The sequence below is a fragment of the Dromaius novaehollandiae genome, chromosome 20, assembly GCF_036370855.1.
Source record: "Dromaius novaehollandiae isolate bDroNov1 chromosome 20, bDroNov1.hap1, whole genome shotgun sequence".
NCBI classification, from domain to species: Eukaryota; Metazoa; Chordata; class Aves; order Casuariiformes; family Dromaiidae; genus Dromaius; species Dromaius novaehollandiae.
Window position 1 is genome coordinate 9,348,625 of NC_088117.1, and position 24,697 is coordinate 9,373,321.

Here is a 24,697-nt window from a genome sequence, read left to right on the forward strand (position 1 = left end):
GGTGTGCGGCAGGGCACGCTCCATCACCGAGACACTAATAAGCCCTAATTGAAGTTAATGTGCCGTGGCCAGGACACATGGATCCAGTTAGGAGAAATCAAATTGAGGAGAAGTGAATCAGTCTCGGACCAGTTAGGGAGATTGCGCTCCTTCCTGCTCCCCTGCCCCGTCGCCTGCTCAGTCCGTCTGTCCGTCCTGCTGCCGTGAGCAGTCCCTGGAGAACCGCAGGAGGAGCGAGCGCGTCACTCGTCGCGGCGCAGCGTGCGGGGAGCGACGGCGTGTCCCCTCCGGGGCCTTGCCCAGGCCACTGAGTCGCCATCGAGAAGGGGCGATGCTCAGCTTCGTAGCACTGCGGTTCTCACTTCTTTCCACAACCCGTTGTCTTTGTATGGGTTTGCGTTGTTTCCTCTCCTTTTAAAACAACTACTTGCACAAAAGAAATGAAGGAGAAGGCCCTCTGTTCCCCTCGGCTTGGGGTGCTCGTTTCCTCCTCTCGCACCAGACCTGTTTCATCAAGGCCACCCCGCAAAGAGCCTCCTCCAGCAAGCTGAGCTGGTTCACTGTCAGTGGTGCCCGCCTGCAAGGGATGCTCTTCCCCGCCTTGCTGGTGCTCTCTGGAGATGCGGTGATGCATTTCAGTTAAAGATGAAGCGATTCCTGCTCAGCGTGCCTACCGTCTCCTGCTTCTGTCCTTCAGCAGCGCAGCATGCATCCGCCTTCAGTCGTAACCCCGCTCTGATCAGCGATGCCTGCATCAAGCACCTCCTGGCCGCTCCCAGGCAATCTGCTGAAAAAGCTGTTGGAGAACCTCTAGTTGTAGAGGAAACACCGTTTGCGATCTTGACTTGTCCAGCAAAGCAGTGCTGGGATGAGTCTTTGGCTTTGCATAATGATGGATCCCCCAGTTGAGCGTGTTTCCCGGAGGACCGGTGTGGGAGCCGTTGGCTGTGCAGAGGGGAGACCCACGTGCTGCTTAGTGGAGGGGAGACCCATGGGGAGCTGGGGTAAACGGTCTGCGAGCGCGTGGGCTTCCCCCCCCGGCTCCTGGAGGCCAGACACGGGGCTCCTGGGAGGCCACGGCAGTCTCGTGTCAAGGACTTCCAAGTCTGCTCTAGCGACGTACCTCTTGCCTCTGCCACCCTCCGCCGAGCGCCTCTGCGCGAGTGGCCTGGGTGGATTTCCCTGGCATTGGTCCAGCCTCGGATTAGCTCTAGTTCAAGCAAAATCTTGGTCAGATAGTTAAATTAACTTGCAGCAACTGTTCGTTGTCTTTCCATGAGCCTCTTGATGGGTTTTACTCCCACTGCTGCAAGATGGAGGAGAAACTTGCTGGGACGGAGGGAGTTAGTGAGGAACCCAAAAAGCTCCTCCTTTGCCCAGACGCTCGTGACACTTTGTCAATAGCTGGAGACAGATGCGCAAGGTCCTATTACTCGCTTCTGGCTTAGTTTTGTGGAGGTTTTTATTTCCCCCCGATTTTGTTGCCGAGTTGCGTCCGGCCCTGAGCAGATAATAGAATTTCATCGATAGACTGAGAGGGTGATGTATGTTAAAGCACTTAATATAAAGAGACTTCTACAGGAGCCCAAATTCAATTTGGCCAATGAACTCAATTGCAGGCATTATTGCATTCCAGGAGAAAGACCGAGAGCATTTGTACACATTACTCTGCAAATATTTATGTTCATGTATCCGTATGATGTCCTCCTCACCCTTCCTCCCTTCTGCCGCCTGACCCCCTAATGGGGAAGTTTGTTTTCATGGGAGCTTTTCAAGACAGCTTTGAAAGTAAATAACGTTCCACCAGTCAGCAGGATCTTGACAGCTGGTGAGTGTCAACTTATTTAAAATAAATAGCCTCTCAAATGGGAACAGCCAGCTAGCGTGCTCTCCATCTTGGCATCTTTCAGGCTGTCTTCTCTTCGCAACCCAAACCTCAGATCGTTTCCAAGGGCGGCGAGCAGGGCTCCCGCCTGCCAGGAGGACTCGCGAGTCCCCACCGCACGACCGACAGTGAAAACCCGCAAGGAAGAAAACCACCCACAGTGTTTCCCTCTGCCCTCACCCAGGATTTTCAGGTTTTTGGCTCTGCAAGAAGCAGCAAAATCCAGGAGCTCTCTCGCTGCTTCAAGCTGAAACAAACAGGGCTTTAAAATGGCTTTTCCTCCCCTTTCAGCCTCCGGACCGCAGACTCGGCTGTGCTCGCGGCTCTGTGCCTGCACGGATGAGCCGTGTTCGCGGCACTCGCTCCGCACTTGGCATGAGCAGGGCAGAAAGGGCCACTCAAAATAGTGAAACGATCCCTGCTCCCAGCAAGGCGAGCCCGGAGATAACACCTCTCCACGAAGCGACGGTGCCTCTCACCTTGTCCAGCCCTTCAAGGCTATTTTTCCATGCTTTCGCACGCACAGATGGTCCAGGAAGAATCCCAGCCCAACGCCCGCTATGCTTTGCCCGGAAGATTTGCTCCATGCTTTTGCTGAGCTGCCAAAGCGGTTGCAAAGGAGCAGGTAAAAAGTGGGTAAATCAGGGCCAGACAGCTGCCCGAGCACGCTGCGAGCAACGGCTGCGGCTGACAACGGAGGAGGAGAGGGAAGAGTTATTCATGTTTCCCCGAGAACCGAGATCAGTTGAAACACCGTTTTCCTCGGAGACGGGGAGGAAAGAGCTCCCTTCAAACGCATGGTCCCACGAGGCTCATTAAAGGCTCATCAATTACAGTGAGAGCAAACAATTCAGGCGAAAGCCATCATAATCCTGCCTTTGGATGGCAGTCATTAGCAGTTTTCCGCTGTGCGATGTGTCTCCCCAGTGCCAGCTCTGATAAGCTGAGCGGGAGCAGGGGGGACACCGCTGCCAGCACAGAGGGACACTGGTGGGGAAGGAGGGGGACGGGGAGCCCGCGGCACCGCGGGATGGGTGACCGCAGCTTCCCGGCTTCGCTTTGGATGCAGGGTGGGACTCAGAGGACAGCTTGGAGTCGATGGAGTTTTGGACAGGGGACATTGCGGCCCAGCGCAGTGGCCTTCTGCTGTCCCACGTCCTCCTGCCAGGAGTTCGGGGAAGGCAGGACGGGGCCGTGGTGGGAGCTGGCGAGAGGCGCAGGGCACACGGCAGCTCTCCGGGGCTCCCACGTCGCGGGCAGTTCTCCCACCCCTGCGCGGCACGGCAGCGAGGCCCCGCACGGGAGGTGCCACCGCCCCGGGCTCTGCCTCTGCCCTTCAGGGAGGAAGGGGAAGAAGAGATGCTCTTTGCCTTTCTGTTGGTTTCCTGCTCTGCAAAATGGGGTTACGGACAGAAGGGAGGTTGTAAAACACACATGGATCTTTGGAAAGGAAGTGGAGGGCTGGGGTTTCTTTTTAAAGTTATTTAAGAATTCATTATTAATGAAAGCTCAGGAGCGGTGGCTGCTTTCCCACCCCCGAGCTGTTCCTGCAGGCTTGCGGCACTCGCCGGCGGGCTGCACCTCCGTTGAAAGCTTGCACGCTGGGCCTCCGCTTCCTCGCGCCGGCTTGGCACCGAAACGCCTCTCCAGCCGCTCGCTGCTGTGACCTCCAGGATGCTGACTTGGAGAAACGCAGGGACAACGAACTGTTCTTCACGGCTGTAAAAGGAAAAAAAAAGAAAAAAGGACACATCCCTGTAAACTTTCCTTGGCGCTCCAAGCTCCTTGTTTTCCCCTGGTGGAGACATTGGCAGCCTCGGATCGCACTGCACCATTTTGAGGGGAAGGCAGCGGCTAAACGACCTGTGTTGAAGATAATTTGTAAATACCCCGCTGTGCAGACTGTAGCGTGTTGGGCCGAACAGATTGCTCCCGCAACCAGGCCTTTTGCTGAGGAACGGTGTGGACCAGGTCTCTGCATACCTGCAGCCGCGCGCAGCTGCGTGCACCCACTACCAGCCCCACGCGGGACCCTGGTGTCCCCCGGGCCACGGTCCCTCTGGGGACACCGAGGCTTCTCCTGCATCTGCACTGGGGCTGCTCTTCTCCAGGCTGAGACCCACCAGGGCTGTGTCGCTTGCCGGGCAACGGTGCCGTCACCACCGGTCTTGAACCACCAGCTGGAGAGGAGAAAAGTCACCAGCTCTTCAGCTCAGCTCCTGAGCCAGACGGAGCTCATCGCACTGATCATTTTGCTGGAGGGAGAGCGGAGCTGGAGGGGCCGCGAGCCTGGAGCGGGGCCATCGTTGCCTTGCGCAGGGCACAGAGCAGGTGTCTTCCCCTCTGCTGCAGTTTAAGCCTCGCTGCTAAGTAGCTCCTAACCTTTTCCTTCATCCTCTCTTTCCCGAGATGGCTGGACGCCCAAGGAAGATGAGCGGAGACAAGCAGGACTAGCAGCTTCAGCCCAGGGGACTGGACTAATGTCATTTTCTCCAGTCTCCACCAGCTGGAGCTTGGCTGGAGGAAGCGGCTGCGCGCACACAGCCAGCGCTCGCGCGTGTCCTTGGGCTGGAGGCCCAGCGGAGGAGGCGGAGAAGGGGTTAAAGCCGAGCCGGTGAGGAGCGGGCGCGGAAACGTTCGTCCAAGGCAGGATTGGCAATCGGGGCCGTTTGAAGCCCCTCCGCTGCTCGCTGTTAAATAATGCAGCCTGATTGATTGGTCTGCAAAGTGCTGTGCTGCGGGGTCAGCGGGCTCAGGCGATGGTTCTCCGGTTAGATTGATGATCCTCAAAGGTCAAAATTGGAAAGCAATTCCCCAGTAAAATCGATTCTTTGGATAACAAAACTTCTGCACGGTGGCTAAGGGCCGTGCAGTGAGAAATAGGCGGCCCAGGACCAGGCAGGAAGGGCAACCGTCTGGCTCTGCTTTCTCTTGATTTAATTTTCCTTGCTTGCACTGATTAGGGAGTGAGAGTCCTCTCCGGGGAGTACTGGCCCTGCTTCGGAGGGGAGGAAGGGCAGAGGCACAGGGGTGACGGCCCCGTTGCAAGAGCAGCAGGTCCAGGGCAGGCGCCCGGGGCTCCCCGTCCACATCCTCCGGCCAAGAGGCTCCAGGTCTCCCAGGACGAGCAGCCGCCGGTGCCGCACGCGCTCTCGCGGCGTCCTGCCTTCCCTCTCCCCTGCGCACAGGGAACTGAACCACTTCCTCCTCAGAGGCCAAGAGGACACGGAGCAGCTGAAGGCCAGGATCCCGGCTCGCAGCCGGCCCCCGAGCGCGGATGCACGGAGGCTGTTAGCGTGTTTGGCGATACATGGCATCACCAGCTTTCAGTAGCACAGAGGTTCAGCCACTGTGCCGAGTTTGTCAGCCGCGCTCCACAGACCCGATTTGCTTTTTTCTTCCATTTTAGAAGGTGCATATTCCCTTCCCGGAGGCAGGAAGGGTTGTAGCCAGGAGGAGAGGCCGTTCATCCAGCTGATGCTCAGCCCGTGTGTGGAGTCTGCCAGAATGAAGAAGGGGCGGGGGGAGAAATTGCACGAGAGGTCACGTTATCCCAGCACGCTCGAACAGGAGCGCGGCAAAGGCGGACTCACCGGAACGGGAAGATGGCTGGGAGCCTCTTCGGAGGGATCTTCTGGTCCGAGCCGTGGGCAGGGGGAGCAGCACACCGCAACCCACGTTGTTTATCCCAGTGCAGGCACAGAGCACGGAGAAACAGGCCATGTTCCTCCATATTCTCTGTTCGTGCTTCGCTTATGCACCTCTTGCTTACTCCCCCCTATAAAACACAGCGCTACCCGGGCAGACAGCACTTCCCGTTCGCATGAGCCACAGCATCACCATTTCCTAACGGTTCTGCTTTCGAGAGCATAAATTGCTGCACCATGGACAAAGCAGTGAAAACCCAGCGCGCTGTGCTAGGATACATTTTCTGGAATGAAATGAGACTTTGGTCCCCTTAGTCCAAGTCTAGTGGCCTGAGCTTAGGCCCAGGAGCCGATAGAGCCACGTGTGAGCTACGGGCTCAGCCCTGGCAGCCCCTGTGCTTTGCACAAGTCACCTCAGGAGTTTGAGGAACAGGAATTATTGCACGTGGAGATAGTTATTCCCTGCATGCCGCACTACAGCTCGTTAAAAGTTGGTTAATGTTTGCAAATTGCTGAATAGCGTTTTTCGTTGTTGCCTTCTCTGAGCAGGCTGTGACTAAAAGGCAGATTTTGATAGTGACTTTTTCTTCTTCCGCACATTAATTTGGTCACAGCAGGCTGGGGTTGGGCTGCAAGTAGTGAAAGGGTTGGTGTTGCACAACTTCACACCGAGGGAGAAACCGCTCTTGGATTCGGTGCACTGCCCGGGGATGGAGGGGCTGAGTCACACCAGGGTTAACCGCGCTAAAAGCCCAAGGCTGTCCTCTGCCTCCGAGTGAGAGCCTGCATCCGAGCCAATCGTCTGGATTCCTGTTACAGTCTGAAACGTATGCGGCTCCTTACTGGAGCCTCAGCTCGAGACATTGACTTACCATTAAACGGTCTGTGCTCCTGCAGTCAGATAGCGGGAGTGAAGTCTCTCATCTCGGAGCAGAGTGCGGATCCAGCTCGGGCGAGGAGGTGGGCACCATAACCCCAGCGCCAAACTCCCCAGGGAAACAGCTGCGCTCGGTGAAAAACCCCGCGAAAGGCACAGCAAAGGGGTAACCGGCCCAGCCTCACCTCCGCATTTTCACCTCCAAGGACTGGACTGCCCTGGGGCCAAGGAGGAGGTGCAATGACACCTGACATCTCTCCTGTCTTCTCTTCCAGGTGCAAATGCAACCTCCACGCCAACCTGTGCACCTTCCGGGAGGGCAGCCTGCAGTGCGAGTGCGAGCACAACACCACGGGGCAGGACTGCGGCAAGTGCAAGAAGAACTTTCGCTCCAGGTCTTGGCGAGCGGGGTCCTACCTGCCTCTCCCCAACGGGTCGCCCAACGCGTGTAAGTAGCTTGCAGCGAGGCAGCGCCGGCCGCGCTCCCGCCCTGGGCTGCCGACGGGAGCGGAGTCTCCCCTTGTCCTCCGCCATCTCGAATTAGCGCGCGGGGCTGCGGGATGCTCGGGGCTGCAGGATGCTCGGGTTTAAGAAGGGAAGCAATATTGACCAGTCTCCCGGTGCACAGGGGCAGGAGACGTTCCCTGAGTGGATGCAAAGGTGGTTCGTTGGCTTTTAGTAGCCGAGCGATGAGTCCAGATGAAGGCCAAGAATAGGCTCCGGTCCCTTCCAGTTGCCTGCCGTAGCGCGGCAGCAGCAAAGGCACATGGAGACGATGAGGGGTGTCCCCCCGCCGTCCTCGGAGCAGGGGAATCGGGCAGTGAACATCGCAGATGGGCTGCTTTCTCGCGGTTCCCGTCCGGTTCGCGCTGGCAGTCGCTGGGATGTCGCCGTAGCCGTTCCAGCCTTTCAAGCGCAGCTTTGAGCAATACCAAAGAGCATCTTTCCCCTCCCTCCCTCCCAGTTTTTTGAAAGATTTATGTGCTTTAGGATGATCAAAGCTGAAACGTGGGCTCCGAAGGCCATGACGGGAATGTCTGCGCGTGCCAGGGCTGGTAGACGCGCGGGGTCTTTGAACGGCAACGCGCTTGTCAGCTACCGCCGAGCGGCCGCAGCGCTTCAAAGGCGCCTGGGCGAGCTGCTGGGGCTGGCAGGCCCAGACGTGCTGCTCTCCCCCTTCCCTCCCCTCCCGGTGTCACCTCCTATTTCTCCATCTCCTCCTCTCTTTCTTCTCCCATCCAACTCCCTGCCCATCTGCCGCCCGGTCCCGGCCGGCCGTCGTCCTCCCGCGGAGCGGAGGCAGCTCCCGAGCCTCCGCCCGGCCTCCGCTGCGGCGCGGGCAACCCAGAACCATCTGCAAGGGCCGAGGCGGCTTTGCCCCCCCAGGGAAGGGTTCGGGACGCCGGACCGGGTGCCCAGCAGCCCCCGTGACCGCCCCTCTTCTCCTCTCTTGCAGGCGCAGCTGCAGGCTCGGCCTTCGGCAGTAAGTAAAGCCCTAACCGAAACGCAGGCGTTTAACACCGCAGTGCATGGTCCTCGCGGGCGGCGCTAGGCGGGGGGGAGCCGTTATTTTCTGTCCATTCTCACTTTGCAGGCAGTAAGTCTTCCCTAATTGTGCTTCATTTTTTTTTTGTCCTGTCGAAGAGCCTCATGTTTTCTTCCGTTGGCTCCAGCAGCCTCATTTTGCCGCTTCCTCCGGCTCGGTTTCCCCTGCGAGGTTCGTTAGTTTGCACTTTTTCTTGCGGCCGGCAAGGAGATGCAAACGGCACCTCCAAAACACCGGCAATCCCCGTGAGCCTCCCCCTGTACCGCAGACTCCTGCTCTGGGAGGGAGCCGGGCTTAAATTATTTGGCGTAGCATCCAGCTTGGGTCACCTTGGGCTATCTAAAAAAAAAAAAACCATATATAGCATGTGTACGTCTGTATATACTTGTGTACGTATAGGAACATATATCTACGAAGCATCAGCAGCAAAGTATGTAGAGCTCAGCAGGGATCTCTGCCGAAAGGTTGATGGTGGGATGCGACTCCTTAGTTAACAAAGCGGGAGGCAGTTGGATATCAAAGAGCCTTGAGCTTTGGGCGTGCGCAAGCCTGGGTCTGAATTTTGTGCCTCAGAATTACCTTCCAGAAGAAACAAATGTAGAGCTGAGTGAGTAATGAATTCCTCAGTTTGCAGGCAAATGGGAAGAGTCGGAGGAAAAATACTTCCAGGTAAATTCAAACATAATAGAAAAAAAAGTGCCTAGATGGAAAGCGGAAGGCAGCATTTCTGGGTAAATGAAACATTCAGATTTTACGCAATTAAATCTAAACATTTAAAATTTTCAAACAAAATTTAAGTCTCCCTAAAGTAATTTTGCATTTAAAAAAATAAGTGTCTTTAACAGCCCCAAATCCTCTTTACTTGCTCAATGGAGAACCTACTGATAAATTAACTCTTTTGCTTCCCCTTTACGCAGCTGGGCACTCTCAGTTCTACATTTGTTTCACTGGAAAACCATTTCCCACCAAAATTCCCCGCTAGCGAGAGGCTGGGAGGGCGGCGGGAGAGCGGGCGAGACGTGCTGGAAGTGGACAGCAGGGATTTGCATCCGAGGGCAGTTAAGGAGAGATTATGTAGCCTGCACAGGAGACAAGAAGTGACCTAAATTAAGTATTTAAACTAGCTAAGGGCTATTATGAAATTAAGCACGATAATCTGCACGAAGCAGCGGGACAAACAAGGACACGGGGGCAGCAGGTGTGCGTTAAGCAGGAATTTGTGTCCCGCGCGTTATTCTAGCTGCGGCCGTCGTGGCGAGAGCGGCAGCGCGGCGGGGATTTGCTGCTCTTGAAGCGAAGCCAGCAGCTAACGTGCCCCGTCAGCCGGAGGACGCCAGGGTGGAAAGGGAGTGGCCGGGTCCCCTTGCCCTGTCTGCGCAGACGGGCTTTTTTTTGCCTCTTTTCCACTTAATTGGCAATCAGTTTATGGCAGAGCTGTTAAGTATTTAAGCTAATATCTGCCCCAGCTGAGGATGCTGGTGCAGCTGCTCAGCCCCTGCCCCGGCGCACGGGCAGCATCCAGCCGCGTCAGCTGCAGCCACCCAAACGCCTGGGTCCAGCGTGGGACCCGGGCTCTCTCCAGGCACCGCTTCCCGGAGCCGGGGTGATGCCCACGGATGCGCAGGACTGGCAACGAAGCCCTCCGGTGCCCTTCAGTAGGTTCCTCACCCCTCTTCTCTTTGCCTGGTAGTGTACGGGCGACCGCAGCGCGGTACCACCACCAAACTGGCCACCACCACATCATCTACCACCACCACCTCCACCTCCACCACCACTACCACCACCTCCACCACCACCCCCCAGCCAGGTGGGTGCTTCCTGGCCCGGCTCCCGCGGCGCCGTGGGATTCCCGTGTCGTGGCCCTGATTTTCTGTGCTGTAGGCTGATGAAGAGACATGGATAAAAATCACCCTGAACACGGTCACATCCCCCAGCACCAGGGAGGTCCTAGTTTGTTCTGACCCAACTCAGTCCAAGAGCATTTTGGCGTTGGTACCCTGAGCTTGGAGCAAGGGTGCCAGCCCCAGAGTTGGCTCCTATAACCTTAAAGAGCGTGCAGGGACCAGAGCTCACACGCGAGCCTAAAACACCCTTCCCCGACTCTTAAAATCACCCCGTGGAGGAAAACTTCTGTCACTTTTCCTGGGGTTCCTCCTTCCTCCCCCCACGAGCAAGGAGACATCATTCTCACTTTTCTTTTGGAAATGAGCAGATAAAACTTAACAGCAGGACATTTTTTTTAAGCTTCTCCTGGGAGAATTAGACACGCATCCAGTGCATTGCCGTGCTTTCTGGGCCTGATATTTCCCAGGAGGACGTTTTACACCCACAGTATGTTAGTAACAGTCTGTCTGGGGGAGCTGCCAGAAGCCAGTCAAAGGGATGAGGAAACTTGATTGCATGTTTATGCAAATAGAGCTATATTCATGGAAGTACCCTGGTTGAGTAGTTAATCAGGAAGCTGGGGTTTATCTCCAACTTCCAAGGAGTTAGAATGACCCTGGGCGAGAGACTCGCAATGCCCTTCTCTGTTAAAACGTGCTCCTCATCCGGGTGCACGTTGTACATGTGCAGGAGGAGGGTTTTTGCCACCCTCGCCCAGAGACCACAGCATCTCCATACGCCCAGCCATGACGTTGGGTCACGTCTACGCAACGCACTTGGGGTCATCTGATTTTTATCCATGCTCGCCCGTAGCAGCATTTCTGGTCTGTATTTCGCAGGCGCCCGTGTGTACGTGCTTAGCGTCTATCTCGTGCGCGACTCGCAGCGCTCTGCCCTGCTGCTGTAGTGCTTCGGAGGGGAGGGATTGGCAGGGAGGTGCCCACATGCTGCTGGGTCCATCTCTCCCACCAAGCCGCTGCGAGGGACCTGGGAAACGTCACTCACCTCGGGGCTCATTGCGCCTCCAGGACCTGCTTCCTAGGCAGAACCGGTGCTTGCATAATACATTCATTAACTGGTGGCAAGGGACAAAAAAAAGAAAAAAGAAAAGCCACCACAGTCCAGCTGCCACACCTCCGACCACGTACGGGCCAGGCTGAGCACCGAGCCGCTCGTCTCCGTGCAGCCCTCTGTCCCCGCTGGTGCTGGCGGAGGAGCCTGCCCACCCGCGAGGCTCTGCTCACCCCAAAACGATACACCTGGGGATGGACACTGCCCTGGAGTGGTTGGTCCAAAGACGATAGTTTGCTGTCCGCCAGCAGCTTAGATCACCAACACGCCGGGGGGGCGGTGCTGAAGACCCTGGCCTCTAGCAGCAATAGCCAGAGACCATTTTACACCTTTGACCAGGGCACAGGGAACCAAGCTATAGCCCAACTCTGATCTGCCTTGAGTTTAAGGGAGCTGAGTGATGCTGGCCCCCAACTCCTACCTTCGTGCTGGAAAGGAGGTGAGGGTCTGGATTTGGCCGCTGCTGCCATCTCTTTGGAGAGGCCACCTTGTCTGCAGGACAGGGCCACTCTGGTGCGGAGCAGCTCCTCCCATCCAGGCCTGCAGAATGCAAAGTGCTTCTTTAAATACCGTGAAGTCCCAAAGGTGCTCTGAATCTAACTCGTTTGGACCTCAGGGAAAACCCCTCGTTAAGAAGATGACCCTCCTGGCAAGGTGCCTGTTTGCAAAGGAAGTGCAATAACCCAGCACTGGGTCAGAATCCCAAAGTAAGACATTCAGTCGTTGCCTCCCTCCTCAATTTAAGCATTAAAATTCCTCCTTACTTTAAAGCCAGATGGACATTTAAAAACACCCTTTTAAGGCCCTGCCCCGTCACTGTTTCACCCCCTAACCAATGCGCCGTCTTTTATCTTCTGAATTTCTGTTTCCCACCTTAAGCAACCACCATCAAACCAGCCTCTGAGCTCGCTGCCGCTGTGCCCATGCAGGAGACACAGGAGAAAACAGGTATTTAAGGCCAGACTGATGTGCTTTTCCCTTCGCCTTCGTGCCTCCGCACGCCAGTAGGCAGCAGCAAGGCAGAAACCCGCCCAGCACGTAGCCTGGAGGAGCGGATTAGATTTGGGTTGCGTCTCCGGGTTGCGCGGATCTGCTAGGCATCTGCCGCCGCCTGCTCGCGGGACGCTCTCGTGCCCGTTCACCCATCATGCGGCGAGGGGGCAAAACCCGGGAGTTTACGGACACGGTCTCTAGTCTGAGCTTCACCAAGGGGGCCGAAAGGGGCAGAGCGAAGGCAAATCGCAGGGTCACCCTAAGGAGGCTGGATGAAGTGCTGCTTTCGCTTGCCTTCTGCACTTCTGTTATTTCTAAACCTTCCTCGAAGCTTGTCAAATCCTTTCTTACCATTCGTGACATTTTTCCCACGCCTAAAATAAGCAAAAGAAGCTTTTTTTCTGCTTCCATTTTTTTCCTCCCTGGTTTGTAACCCAGCGGTTTCAGTCCCGTTCTGGGGAAAACCCAAACCGGACTAAGCCCTGCTTGGAGGCAGAGCTCCGGCAGAGAGAGCGCACCAGCAGCCCGGCTTCGCGTCGGCCCCGGGGAGCTGGGACCACGTTCGTGCTCTGCTGGCTCACCAGCGCCGCAGCCCACGGCTCTCCCCTCCCAGAAGGGTCAGAGCACGTGTGTAAGCAGAAGGACTTCTTCAAGGTCCTTCCCCCCTTCCCCAGCACCATTTGAAAACATCGTTTGCCCAATGCTTTTTGCTGTACAGCCTGACTTCTCGGTGGGCTTTATTCTGCTTCCCCGGAAACCCACCAAGACCAAGGATGTTCATCGGGGTTGATAAAAGCCCCGGAGATAAGAGCTGCCCAGCGTTCGCTCTATATAGTAAACAGGTCCAGGGGTGAGACATGTTTCTCCCATCCCTGAAATGTAAAACTGTCCATTAATGTCATGGAGATACAAGGGAAAGGTTCTCGGGATAATGAGCATTAATAATTTCCCTGGCTCTGTAAATGCGATTGAGTGGAGGTGTATGTGAATGACTAAAAAGCAAAATGCCTCCAGGGCTGTTTTTTATTGTGGCTCTAATTAAACCCTTGCCAATTTGCACAGGGCTTTTTTCATATTCTCTTTAACACCGTATTAATATCAATTGGCTTCCACTTTCCAGCTGAAAAGGACAATGTCTATCACCTTCTCTTAGAGCTTGTCATTAAAAAAAAAATCTTTTTTTTTTCTTTTTTATTCTGCATTGTTTATTATCCCCTTGCTGAGGCTGGGAAATCACATTTCTCTCCTTCTCGGGTTTGTCCTTTGAAACTTGGCAAGGAGCGAGGGTTTTTTTTTTTTTTCCCTCCTCCTCCTTATGTTACCCAACTGGAGCTTGAAATTAATAATACGGCTTTTAAAATTTTATCCCTCGATTTGTTTTCTAGCAAACCTGAAGATTGTCACCAATATTGAGGAGTCGGGGGGGTGCGGAGCCAGCGGGGGGTGCGGGTTTGCAGGGTGGGGGGGGATCAAGCAGGCGATACACAGATTTCTCGCTGTTTTAATTCCTCCGCAGTGGATTGCGAATTCTGTAACCGGTGTTTCTGGGGGAGCAGCAGGGCCCAGGACTTTGCATTAGCTACCAGGATTCCTGCCCCCACCATAAAATACCCTCTTTTTTTTTTTTGCTTTTAATCAGTTTAGTTATTTAAAAGCAGACCCCCCCCCCCCCCCAAAGCAGAGGGGTGGTAGTCGGCATCCCAGCACCCTAACGCAGAGAAAACGCCTTGCTTTGGGAGGGGCTGAGGACTGGCAGCTCAGCGCAGCGCTGCGGCGGCCAGCTGGGGCAGCCCGGGGGGGGGGGGGGCCGGTGGCCGAGGCGCTGGCGGGTCCCCGCGGCGCGTCCCGTAACATCACTTTCCTCTCTGACCGCTGCAAGATGCCACCAGCTTGTCCGCCGCCGCCCCGCTGCAGGTGGGCTCCCCCCCGGGCAGGGCCGGCGCGGGGGGCGAAGGTAGGACATGTGGGGCGGCAAACGCTCCCGTCGCGTCCCGTCCCGCAGCTCTGCTCCCGCCTCCCGCCTGGGGAAGCCGGGCTTTGCCGATGCCCAGCACGCGGGTTGCAGCCCGGCGAGGCTGCGTTGAGCCTCGGGCGCCAGCCGCGCGCGTGAAAGACGGGGAAGGGCTTGTTCTCCGCTTGCTGCTGGGGCGAGCGGAGAGGATCATGGAAACCGTGCTGTCTCCCGAGGCCGGACGCTGCTTGTAAAGCGGAGCAGCTCTGTAAATAGATAGGCCTGTGCCGTGGATAGCGTAGACGCCTGCTTAGACATCTCCTGGCTTCGAGGCTCCCGCGTGTCTGCCCACGGTGGGCTGTGAACTGCCGGCGGGAGCCTCGAGAGGGGCCACGCCGGCGACCAAAGCCAAAGCTTTCTGCTCCTCGGGGCTCCCGCCGGCGGTTGCCTGCCAGCCCTCAGCGCCTGTCTCCCGGCCGAGGCGCCTGTAGCTAGCTCCAGCTGTAGACGTCAGCATCCCTTTCCATGCGGACCGTAACGATTGCTAAAGCTGGGCCCAGGGCACAAGCCGGCACTTGGAAATCCTCGACTTGGGGCAGAACGTGCCGAGATGCAGAACGTGCTGCTCGCAACCGCTGCGGCTTTGGGGCTGTCTCTAGCCTCGGAGCAAGGCCAAATTGCATTCGATACGGTGACCGCAGGCAGGTCTCCAGCATCCACGTCGACGCCGGGTGGACAGTGGGCTGCAGATGTAGCCCCCCTCCACGCCAGGCCAGGGCGACGGCCACGTGCCCACGCTCTGCCGGCCGGCAGCTCCTCCCTGGTCCGTATGAATAATTCTGTCTCTCTTCCCACTTGAAGACTCTCATTCCCAGGAGACTTTGTCTCTCATTCCTGCTTCTACATGTCATTGATCGGATTAGATCCAGCTCCCCCAACCCACCCTAGATACCTGCCTAGAGCTTCCCGTGCTCCTTTGCCACCTTTTTAGGCAAGCAAGCAGCGGATCTGTATTAAAGCTGATGTTCTCTTTAACTGATGCCACTTCAAGCTGTTGAGCGCCCACCAAGCACCGCAGCGCTCGGACCCAGGCCGAAGCCACCAGAGCCTCCGGAGAGCATCCGAGGTAAGGACGTGCCCGGGCTCGGAGCCCGTAGCACGGCAAGCGGAGACGGGGCAGGCCGGTTTCTCGCCCCGTGACCGCAGGGGGGTAACAGCCCTGCTCGGGGGGACCAGCACCTTGCACACTGCTGTCCTGCTCCGAGGGTCCATCTCGGGTCACCCCGCACTGCGGCTCTTTCGGAGCGAGCTTTTGGGGTGACAGACGCGGGCAGGTAGGACCGTGCCGAGGAAGCGGGAGACCCCCGCTTCTCCCCCCGCCCGCCGCTGCCCATCGGGACGTCTCCGTCTTCCCAACGGGGAGGACACAGCTTGCTTCACCGGAGGATCCAGCTCAAACCCGCTCCTGAAGCAGATGGCAGCTTCTGAGCCTTAATTTTTTTCCCAACTGTAGTAAAGTTGCTGAAGTTTAAACAAGCTTCGTTCTTCCCAAATTACGCTGATTAAGGGGACAACCTACCCCGGATCCTTTCAGCTGTTGCCAACAACACACAGCAAAATTGTTGCCTCGTCCTGCCGATTGCACCGTTTGCCTTCCCGAGGAAAGCGAACACGCGATGCCGGACCCAGGAAAGCCCGCGGCCACATCCGCTGCGCTCGGAAGAGCGAGGAGCACCGCACCTTGCCTGGCCGGTGGGCAGGATTAACGGGGCTCATCAGCCACGCGGGCCCGACTCGGCTAAGCCTGGCCGGCTGATCCCCGACTCCGATCGCTGCCCGGGGCGTCCTTGCCGCAAGCCCGCGCCCCGCCGGTTTGGAGGGCAGGCGAGGGCAGCAGTCACCGGTGGGAGCCGAGGCCAGATGCAGCGCCGACGCCGGTGGGGCCCCATTTTTAACTAAGCTGTGGGACGGGGTCCAAGTGCTTCTGTTGGGCATCTCCAGCCTGATGCCACGGACGCGGCAGGACCGAGAGAGCACGGGCCAGGAGAGCGGCCGCCCGCCCTGTGCCCGGCCCTGGGCTCAGGCTTCAGGCACCGCTTGCACAAACCAAGGACAAGGCGGCAGCAGCAGTCCCGGCCGCAGGCCCCGCTCCGAGCACCCGGCAGCAGCGCTGGGGCCGCACGAGGGAGAGATCCGCTGCTCACCGCCGCTCAAGAAGGTCCTGCCCCAGCCAGGGCCGTGCCGAGCGCATCGCGGGCGCTGGACCACGTTTTTGGCTGCCATCCTTCATCGCTGCAGCGGCGAGGCTTCGGCAGCATCCCCCGCCCCGCGCAGCCGCTCCCCTGACGATGGTTATAGACATGCAAAACCTTCCCAGTGCTGAAACCATCAGCGCTGATTGAAGTCACATCCCGTAGCGTAACCCCCCCGGCGATTCCCCAGCGCGGTGCCGCGGCAGGGGGGTGCGCAGACCCCCGAGAAAGCCCCCGCTCGCCGCGGACGGCCGCTTCCCCCCGAGCACTAGCCGGGCAGCGGCCCGCTCCCACCGCGGTGCTCAGCGAGGTCTCCCTGTCTCGCGCAGCGGCACCGCGGGGCAAGGCCGGGCGGACGGCGCACGCCGCGGGCAGGAGGCACCGCAAGAAGGCAGGTAGGTGCTGCCGCGGCGGGGGCTCGCCGAAAGCCGTCCCAGCGCGTCGCCCATGCGCTCTTCACCGTGCTCCCACTGCTTTTTAGATGCTAGCTGGCGTGATGTGCATCAGGTAGAGGCCACGGCCAATAGATATATATATTTTTAAGCTCTTTAGCCGCGTAGATGCTCAGCCTGACCAACCCACTCCATCGCGCTGACCGTGCTAAAGGCAGGGCGCACGGTGTGGCTCCGCGTGGAGCTTCACGCGTCCAGCGCCGAGGAGGGCAAGGAAGAGGAGAGCCTGCCTCGCGCAGCAGCGGCTCCCGGCCGTGCCGGAGCACTGCCCTGGGCTCGGCTCGGTGCTGCGGTAGCGGACGAGCCGCGTGCTGGAACGCGGCGTGCAGAGCGGTGCTACGGCGCTGCGAAATAGCGTGTCTCTGGTTTTCCCTAAGCGTCCTCAAAGATCTCAAAGCTCGTCCGGCTCAAAGCAGACTCCAGCCCCGTGGCTCCCATTGAGGCGTTCGAAGGTAAGCGGAGGGCGCTCGGCGCTGGCGGCTCCGGGGCTCCCAGCCCGCACCGGCGCGACGTGATCCAGCAGGTTCAGACGTGGAAAAGACGGGGAGGGTTCGTCTGTGTGAGCCTCGGATGAGCTGCAGCGAGAGCGAGCGCCTGGGGTGAATTAGTGCTCGTGGACTGCAGCAGCCAGCAGCAGCTGAGCTGAAACCTTAGGCCGCTGGTCAAACGGGCAGGAGGTATTTTGTGGAGGGTCAGAGTTACGGCCGACTCTGGGTTCCTCCCCAGGCAGCCACGAACCGTGGGGAAACCTCTGCCCTGCTCCACCTTCCCTGCTCTTCATTTCATCGACACAAATCTGCTCCCAACCTACGTGCATGTCAGCCCACATCCTTGTCTCCCGTCTCCCTGCCGTCCTTGCATGTCTGACACCTGGACCACAGCCCCAGCTCTGAGCCGCCCTCCTCCTCCTCCTCAAAGGCGAGGAAGCTCAGAGCTGGCCAGTGTGCTCTGGGCCCCCGCTGTCCTCTGCGGTGGGACACGTCCCAGCCGGGACGGCGGTACCACGGCACACCTGGGGGCACCTCCTGGCCCACCCTGAGTCACGGTGTCCAACAAAAAGCAGGCGCGAGAAGCGACGGATCGAGATGCCCCGGCTGGAGATCAAACCTAGGCAGCTGTTTTCCTACCTGCAGCCACAGCTGGGTGATGCGGTGGCCCAGGCCCTGCAGCAGCTGGGGACACCACGTCCACCTGCGGGCACCACGCTCAGCTTTCCTGACCAGAGGGCTCTTTAATTAGCACCTAACGCCGCTCGGCTGGGCGCTCCCCTAGGCAGGGCTCTCCTTAATGCAGCTCTGTCCCGGGACACACGGGACCCCCTGCCCCGACCTGCGCGTGTCCCCTCAGCTCCCTCCTCCTCCTCCCTGCAGACTGCGAGTGCTACGGCCACTCCAACCGCTGCAGCTACATCGACTTCCTCAACGTGGTGACCTGCGTGAGCTGCAAGCACAACACGCGGGGCCAGCACTGCCAGCACTGCCGCCTCGGCTTCTACCGCAACAGCTCGGCCGAGCTGGACGACGAGAACGTCTGCATAGGTGAGCGCGCGGCGGCGGCGATGCCATCGGCCGGGTGTTTCCGATGTCCCTGGTGGCAGCGGGTCCCGCGGGCAGGACCGGGGCGGGGGGACTGACGGCCCCGTCTCCACGCAGAGTGCAACTGCAACCAGATCGGCTCCGTGCACGACCGCTGCAACGAGACCGGCTACTGTGAATGCAAGGAAGGCGCCACGGGGCCCAAGTGTGACGACTGCCTGCCCAACTACTACTGGAGACAGGGCTGTTTCCGTGAGTACCCCGCGCGCGGTGCCCGCTGGACCAGAGGGACGCCAGAAGGGTTGGGGACAGACCTACCTTGGGGACAGCAAGCAAGGGGCGAGATGGACCCAGACACGAGGGGGATCTTCAGCACCTCCTGCTCAGCTGCCCCATGTCCTTCATGGTCCAGAACAGCCCTGAGTCTCCAGCCCTTCCTCGCACATCCTCAACCACCTGATAGTTTTGCCCCTGAAGTTCGTGGTTTCCCCCAACCTGCTCCTTTGGCCTTGGAGGTTAAGTTATCCGCTGCCGGCAGGTGGGATAACTCAACCTCGAGGGCTGGCGGGGGGGTCTGTCGCACCGCAGGCTGACGCCCGCGTCCTTCCCTCCCGCCCCGCAGCCAACGTCTGCGACGACGAGCTCCTGCTCTGCCAGAACGGCGGCACCTGCTACCAGAACCAGCGGTGCCTCTGCCCCGCTGGCTTCAAGGGGGTCCTGTGCCAGCAGTCCCGGTGCGACGCCGACAGAAAGGACTGCGACGGTGCCCCCGGCGCCCGCCCCGGCCTCGGCCCCCTCCTCCTGGGCGCGCTGGCCCTGCAGCTCCCGGGCTGGGTGGACCTCTGAAGCCTACGCGGGGGGGTGGCCCGGTCCAGGCACGTCACCGGAGGACCTGGGGGGGCGAAGGAAGCCGGCAGCCTTCCTTCCCGCTGGGACTTGCACAACGTCTTTGGGTCCGCTCGCCAAGCGCAGAGGTACGCAGAAACCCAGGGGCTGACCACTGGCCACGAAGCCATCCCGGCCCTGCCGGAGCGGGCTGCAGAGGGGACCGCGCCAGCCACCGCCCCACGGGGACGCGCCTGCCCTCCCGGCCGCGCAGCCGCTCTCCTCCCCTGCTCTGGGGACCCTGGCAAACCAGTGCCGCAATCCAAGGGATATTATTTTTTTTTATTAATTTGTTTATTTTGGTATAGGCTTTTTTTTTTTTTCCCCCTCCCTTCTTAGTGTCCCGTTTTGTAAGAGTCCGTCATAACTCCGGAGCCCCAGAACAGGTAGGAGAAGGGGAGGGAGGGAAGAGGGGACTCTGGTCCATCCTTGCTGCATCGCCCCACCGCTGGCCCGGCCCAGCCCTACACCCACTGTTGCCTACAACTCCAGTTGCCGCATTGATTTTGTGTTTCCATCGCTGGGTTTTCTTTTCTTGCACTGATGGAGAAGACAGGGGCCGTTAGGCACACGGTACGTGAGGAGCGCAGTGTCTTCTCCACACATTTCCGTATAGTGTACGGTTCAAATACTTCTTCGGTAGAGACTTACTCTTATTTGGACTAAGTGTCATAAAAGAACCACCACTTGAAGGGACATTTTGCCATGGGCATTGGATTATGGTGTATCCTCCTACAGTAAAGCAACTATTAATTGCTGCTTGATCACCATGTTTTCCTTTTTGTGTGCACAGTTAATTACAGGTAAAGACTTATTTTTTGATTCATAATGTCCTCTTGTGTTTTCTGAGTCCCTACCAAGGTGCACTACATGGTGAGGGAGAGGGGAGGGAGGTTGTTTCATCACTGAGAAGTGTTAATTATTTCTCCTAATTACTTTGCTGAACCTAGGTTACACTGCTAACTGTAGACAATTAACAAAGCCGGGATTATATATTAAGCATTGCTTAAAATGCCATTTCCAAAGGAGGCTGCAGCAGGAGAGGGGCTGGATAGTCCAGGGACGCTTCTCCAGGGGGACCTCAGCTGTCCAGACCCATTGCACCCCACAGAGCTGGTGTCATGCCAAACCTCTGCAGAAGAAGTTGTCTATCTTGAATATCTTTAGGCAGTCACAGCCCAGGACTTCACTAAAGAACTTGTAGGGACCAGATCAACTTATTTAAAGCTCATAAATGTGCTGCAACTAGAGGAAAGAAGGCAGGAAAACAGAGACAAATCACATAACTCAAAAAATCAGGACAACTGGAATCTTCCATCCACTCAAGAGCTTTGAGTCTGTCATGGCCAAACAGTTACCTGGCCAGGAGCTGAGGTGGGAGCAGGATTAAGAGGAGTAGAGACATCCCCACCACCCCATAGTGCTTTCAGTTCTCCACTAGTTTTCTTGACAAGGGAGCAGCCACCGCTGGCTCCAGCCTGCTCTTTTTCTGAGCTAGCCTAGGAGCTCTATGCAAGCCAGGCTTGAGCCCTCTACCAGCATTTCCAGGGCCAGTGTCTTTACCCAGAGTGCTACTGCGATAGTTTGTCCAGCGATGGCCCTTCTGCTTCAATGCTCTGTTCTCTGGGAATGGTCCTGTCCCTGGAGCTCGTATCATTCAGCTGGGACCTATGCTGGGAGCAGCCCAACATCCAAAGGCCCAAGAGCCTGCAGCATCTTCCAGCCTAACCCTGCAGAAACTGTGTGTAGCCAGAGCCACCAAATCACAGCCCTCTCTACAGCCATAGAAGAAAATTGGAATAAAAAGCACAGGGAAGACACTCATGTCAAAATGCCACAAAGAAATCGGGTGCATGCTTGGAGCAGACAGGACTTTGCATTTAACATCACAGAGGAAGGTCACAGGACTTGGTTACTTCACCACAAAAGAAATGAGGGTTAAAGTCACCCTGCTGAGATTCGATCAGTGAGGCAGTGGGTTGACACTACCATTTCCTCCCTTTCCTTAATGCAGTCGGTTGCTGTCTGTTGTTATTGACACTTGCTCTTTCTTTGTACTTTCTTATCAAGATATATTTAAAACCCTCATAGGTTACTCTTCTTATAAGTAATAGCACAGAACAGTCAGTAACAAGATCAAGATCTCTAATGGCACTTCTGGAAGGTGAAGCACACATTCTCCTTTCCCAACACTAGTGTTTTTCTCTAGAAAATTAGATTAAGCAACAGAAAATTTACTACTTCATAAAGCTATATCCCAGACAAACACCGCAGCCAGCAGCTTCCCTGCAAACACCTGCTTTTATTGCAGCGCGAGGGAGATGGCCCCAAGCAGCAAGAGCAGCACAGAGTTCCCACAGCAAATAACTGCAGAGGAGCGCAACGAAGCTCGCAACAGCCAGAGCGTGAAGGTGGCTGTAGGTATTTCACTAAAACTAGACCTTTTGGGGGTGGGGCTTTTTGTCATTGGTTGCGATTTTTTGGTTTTTTTGAAAGAAACCTAACTGGCTTCAACATTCCCATGAACACACATTGCCACAGTAAGGTTCGGTCCTAGGCCTTCTTTAACCAAAGCCCCATAAATAGCTCCGTGACTGCGACCAGAAGTAGGAGGTTGGCCTTTGGCATAGCTGCAGGAAGATCAGCATCACACCTGGAAAATGGTGAAGGAGATGGGAGGAAAGCACAAGTCACCCCTCCACACTACCTAGACCACTCTTCAGCTCTTACCAGCTGTGCAGAAGCAAACACCTCCAAAATTGTAATTGCACAGGACAAATACAACATACTTCATCTCCCAGCAGAAATTAAATGGCCTGTTGACTATGAGCAAGAGCAAAGCCAAAACAGTGAATTTTAAAGATGCCCCTAGTTAAGTCCTTTTTATCTCTGGCTGCAGACTGGGCAGAAGATCTCACCTTCGAGCTCAGATAAAAAGCTAGTTCTGCCTGTTCCAGTTTAGGATACCACTTTACCTGTCCAGTGGTGCTGGGGAACTTGTGATCAAGCAACAGAAGCCATCCCAAGACAGAAAAATCCCACACAAACCTTAAATTTGGTATTTAAGAAAAACAATTTAAAGTTATGAAAACTTTAGTGCTGAAGGCCCATGAACCGCAGACACCTGTTAGCGCACGGGCGTCCACATAAAGAAACTACAGCATTACTGAAATAATACTGAAAGAAACCCTCCAGAAGTACCTGCAGATCCAAAAGTTCATCTTCTTTAAGCTGAAGCCATTTATGCATCAGTTAATGCTTCTAAATGGAAGGCGGTGTCCAATGAGTTTGACACTTCACTTGTGGAAAGGTTAAGCAAAAAATACTTCTCTTTCTGAGAAAAGTGACTTGCGCTCTTTCAAGGTTTTCACATGTATCCCCCGCCTGCACGCAGCCAGCATTTGACTCATTTGAGAAAGTGTTTAAATTCTACTTCTCTGCAAAAAACCAGCAACCTCTTCAAACAGTACAAGCAGAGCTTTTGATTTTTCTTATTTACTTCCAATTCTACTCCAATTTTAACTATTTAGAGTTCTGTTAGAGCTGTATACTCAAAAGCCCCAGGCAACAAGAGTCCACAGTCTCTTGCCTGACGTGACGGACTGCTGTGGCCAGGGCGAGTCCACAGTCCCAGCTGCAGAGAAGTCAACAGTAGTCTGGCTTTATGCATATTTGCTCACTCATCAGATGAAATGTTAAGCCTGCAGCCCTTCTGAGCTGGAGACAAAAGGAGGGGGAAAAGCCATCTCAGTCCATCAGCACTTACCAGGTATCTTCTTTGGTTTTTAAAGGTTCGGAAAGCAGGCATCTCACCTGAATTCTTAAAGAGCCTCGTGCAGACTGTAGTAGCAAGAGAATCAACAGGATTGGTATTGTAATAAACAGTCCCACCAACCAATCTTGTATTATAACTGACATCCACGAAAAGTCCCCAACGAAAATAATGTAAAAAGGAGGAGCCGAGCATTCCTGCCAGAAATAAGAGTGGTGGCGCTGGCTTCTACAGCCATTGATATCACCATCTTCTCGGAGCCCTTCTAGCACGGACTTGCAGTGTTTGGCCACTCTCGCACAGAAAGTGTGCAGAGATGGCACACTCCAATTTGAGACCCAGAGGAGACCTTCAAACTGTCCTAAAGGCCCCTTTATCATGTGGATTGCCTAGGTATCATAAGAAGTTTCACTGCAGGGTGAAACATGGGAAGCAAGCCTAAACGCACCTGGTTTTGTCCCTTAGCTATGTTCTCTCCCGGGCAGCAACAATACTAGCTTGCACCACCTCCATCCCTATCCCTCTCCACAGTATTTTGGGGATTAAAATAAGGGAAATTCATGTGATTTCTTAGCAGCAAAGGAAGGAGTTCTTACTTCATACGACAGTGAAATCTCAAGAATTGAACGGCAGCCTGCCAGGCTATAAAACAAGGTTTTTCTACATCTTCACAGTACCAAATGTAATGTGCACTCAAACTACCTTCATTTTCACCACTATGTGCCTGGGAGTTAGTGGAAAATTAGTCAAGGCCTTAGAAGACAGCTACATATGGCTAGGAGGTCTCATGTATCAGCAATATTCAGTGTACAAGACTGCTGGCTTACATTTATTTGTGCTAAAGAATAACACTTTGGGCTCCTTTCCAAGTATTTTAAAAAGACAAGAAAGGAGACCTTATATATGAGTAGGGAACAGACCCATTGTGGCAAGATTGTATTATATTGTTAACATTATAAATTCCATTTACAATACAGCAGTCATTTCATCCATCATTTATTCATGCAGACGAGAGAGAATGTCTTGCATTTTTAGGGCCACAGTTCTGCTTATCCTTGGTATTGCTACAGTCAACAGTCTGTGAATGAACAACCCACCTTCAGCTGCTGGCCACTTCGGTCTCTCCTCTTCTACGCTCAAAAGGAACTGCAGCATCTCACACTTCAGTAACCGCAAAAAAGTCCCAACTCTGAAATTACTGTTTCTCCATGTTACTTAGTGGATTCCACCTAGGCCCAAGAACATTGTTCACCCTTAATCAGTACATGTTCTGTCACTACAATGTCCTTCTTGCTCTAGAAACACACACGCCGCTCAGTACTTCCATAGCATCAGCATAGAAGGGGCTGGGGTTATTTCTGTTTTACAGACTAGCAAGGGGAAGAGACGAAGCGCCTCGCCAATCTGTACGCAGCTCATACATACCTAACTCAGCCTCCAACTCCTGGGCCTCCAACCACTGCTAACCAGTCACTGTCCTCGGCTTATCTACGAGGCAGTATGGAGGAAGGGCATTCCCTCATCGGTGTTACCAGCACTGCAACGAGAGCGTAGCAAGGGACTGGGGGGAGATGCTGATGTTGTCAGGTGTGCTGAGACCTCCTCTCAGCAGCATTTCTCACCTCTCATGACTACTGTTTGCAATACAGAGACATCACCAGCTCTCAGCATTGCTCAGGCACCTCTGTGACTACTACCACCACCCAAAGACATGAAAGCCCTCCCCCTACTATGCTTCCCAAACTGGGTTAATGCTCCTGCAAACTGCTTGTTTTCCTCCAGCTGGTCAGCAGACTGATAAAGTCCCCGTTATTTAAGCCAGCACCCTCTACCATAGTGCATGTACAGTAAAACATAGGTAAGAAAAAAAAAAAAAACTTGCTAGGCAAGTAACTGTTTGAATATCATTATACATACGGCTCTGGTTTATTCTCACATGTCCATAGT

The 24,697-nt window shown here is 55.7% G+C and overlaps 1 protein-coding gene across 2 annotated transcripts in view; it reads left to right on the forward strand.

The window, feature by feature from the left end:
- NTNG2 (netrin G2) overlaps window positions 1–19,807 on the forward strand; it is a 41,017-nt gene extending 21,210 nt beyond the window's left edge. The window contains exons 4-13 of one of the 2 annotated variants that reach the window (XM_064523780.1): window positions 6,685–6,857; window positions 7,866–7,892; window positions 9,646–9,762; window positions 11,790–11,858; window positions 14,906–14,980; window positions 16,436–16,501; window positions 16,936–17,010; window positions 17,929–18,096; window positions 18,211–18,345; window positions 18,716–19,807. In XM_064523780.1, the coding sequence (XP_064379850.1) occupies window positions 6,685–6,857; window positions 7,866–7,892; window positions 9,646–9,762; window positions 11,790–11,858; window positions 14,906–14,980; window positions 16,436–16,501; window positions 16,936–17,010; window positions 17,929–18,096; window positions 18,211–18,345; window positions 18,716–18,939 (1,129 nt within the window). In that variant the 3' untranslated portion in view covers window positions 18,940–19,807. The remainder of the gene's footprint in view (window positions 1–6,684; window positions 6,858–7,865; window positions 7,893–9,645; window positions 9,763–11,789; window positions 11,859–14,905; window positions 14,981–16,435; window positions 16,502–16,935; window positions 17,011–17,928; window positions 18,097–18,210; window positions 18,346–18,715) is intronic. The other variant, XM_064523779.1, reaches the window with a different exon arrangement.
- Window positions 19,808–24,697: the final 4,890 nt, after the last annotated feature.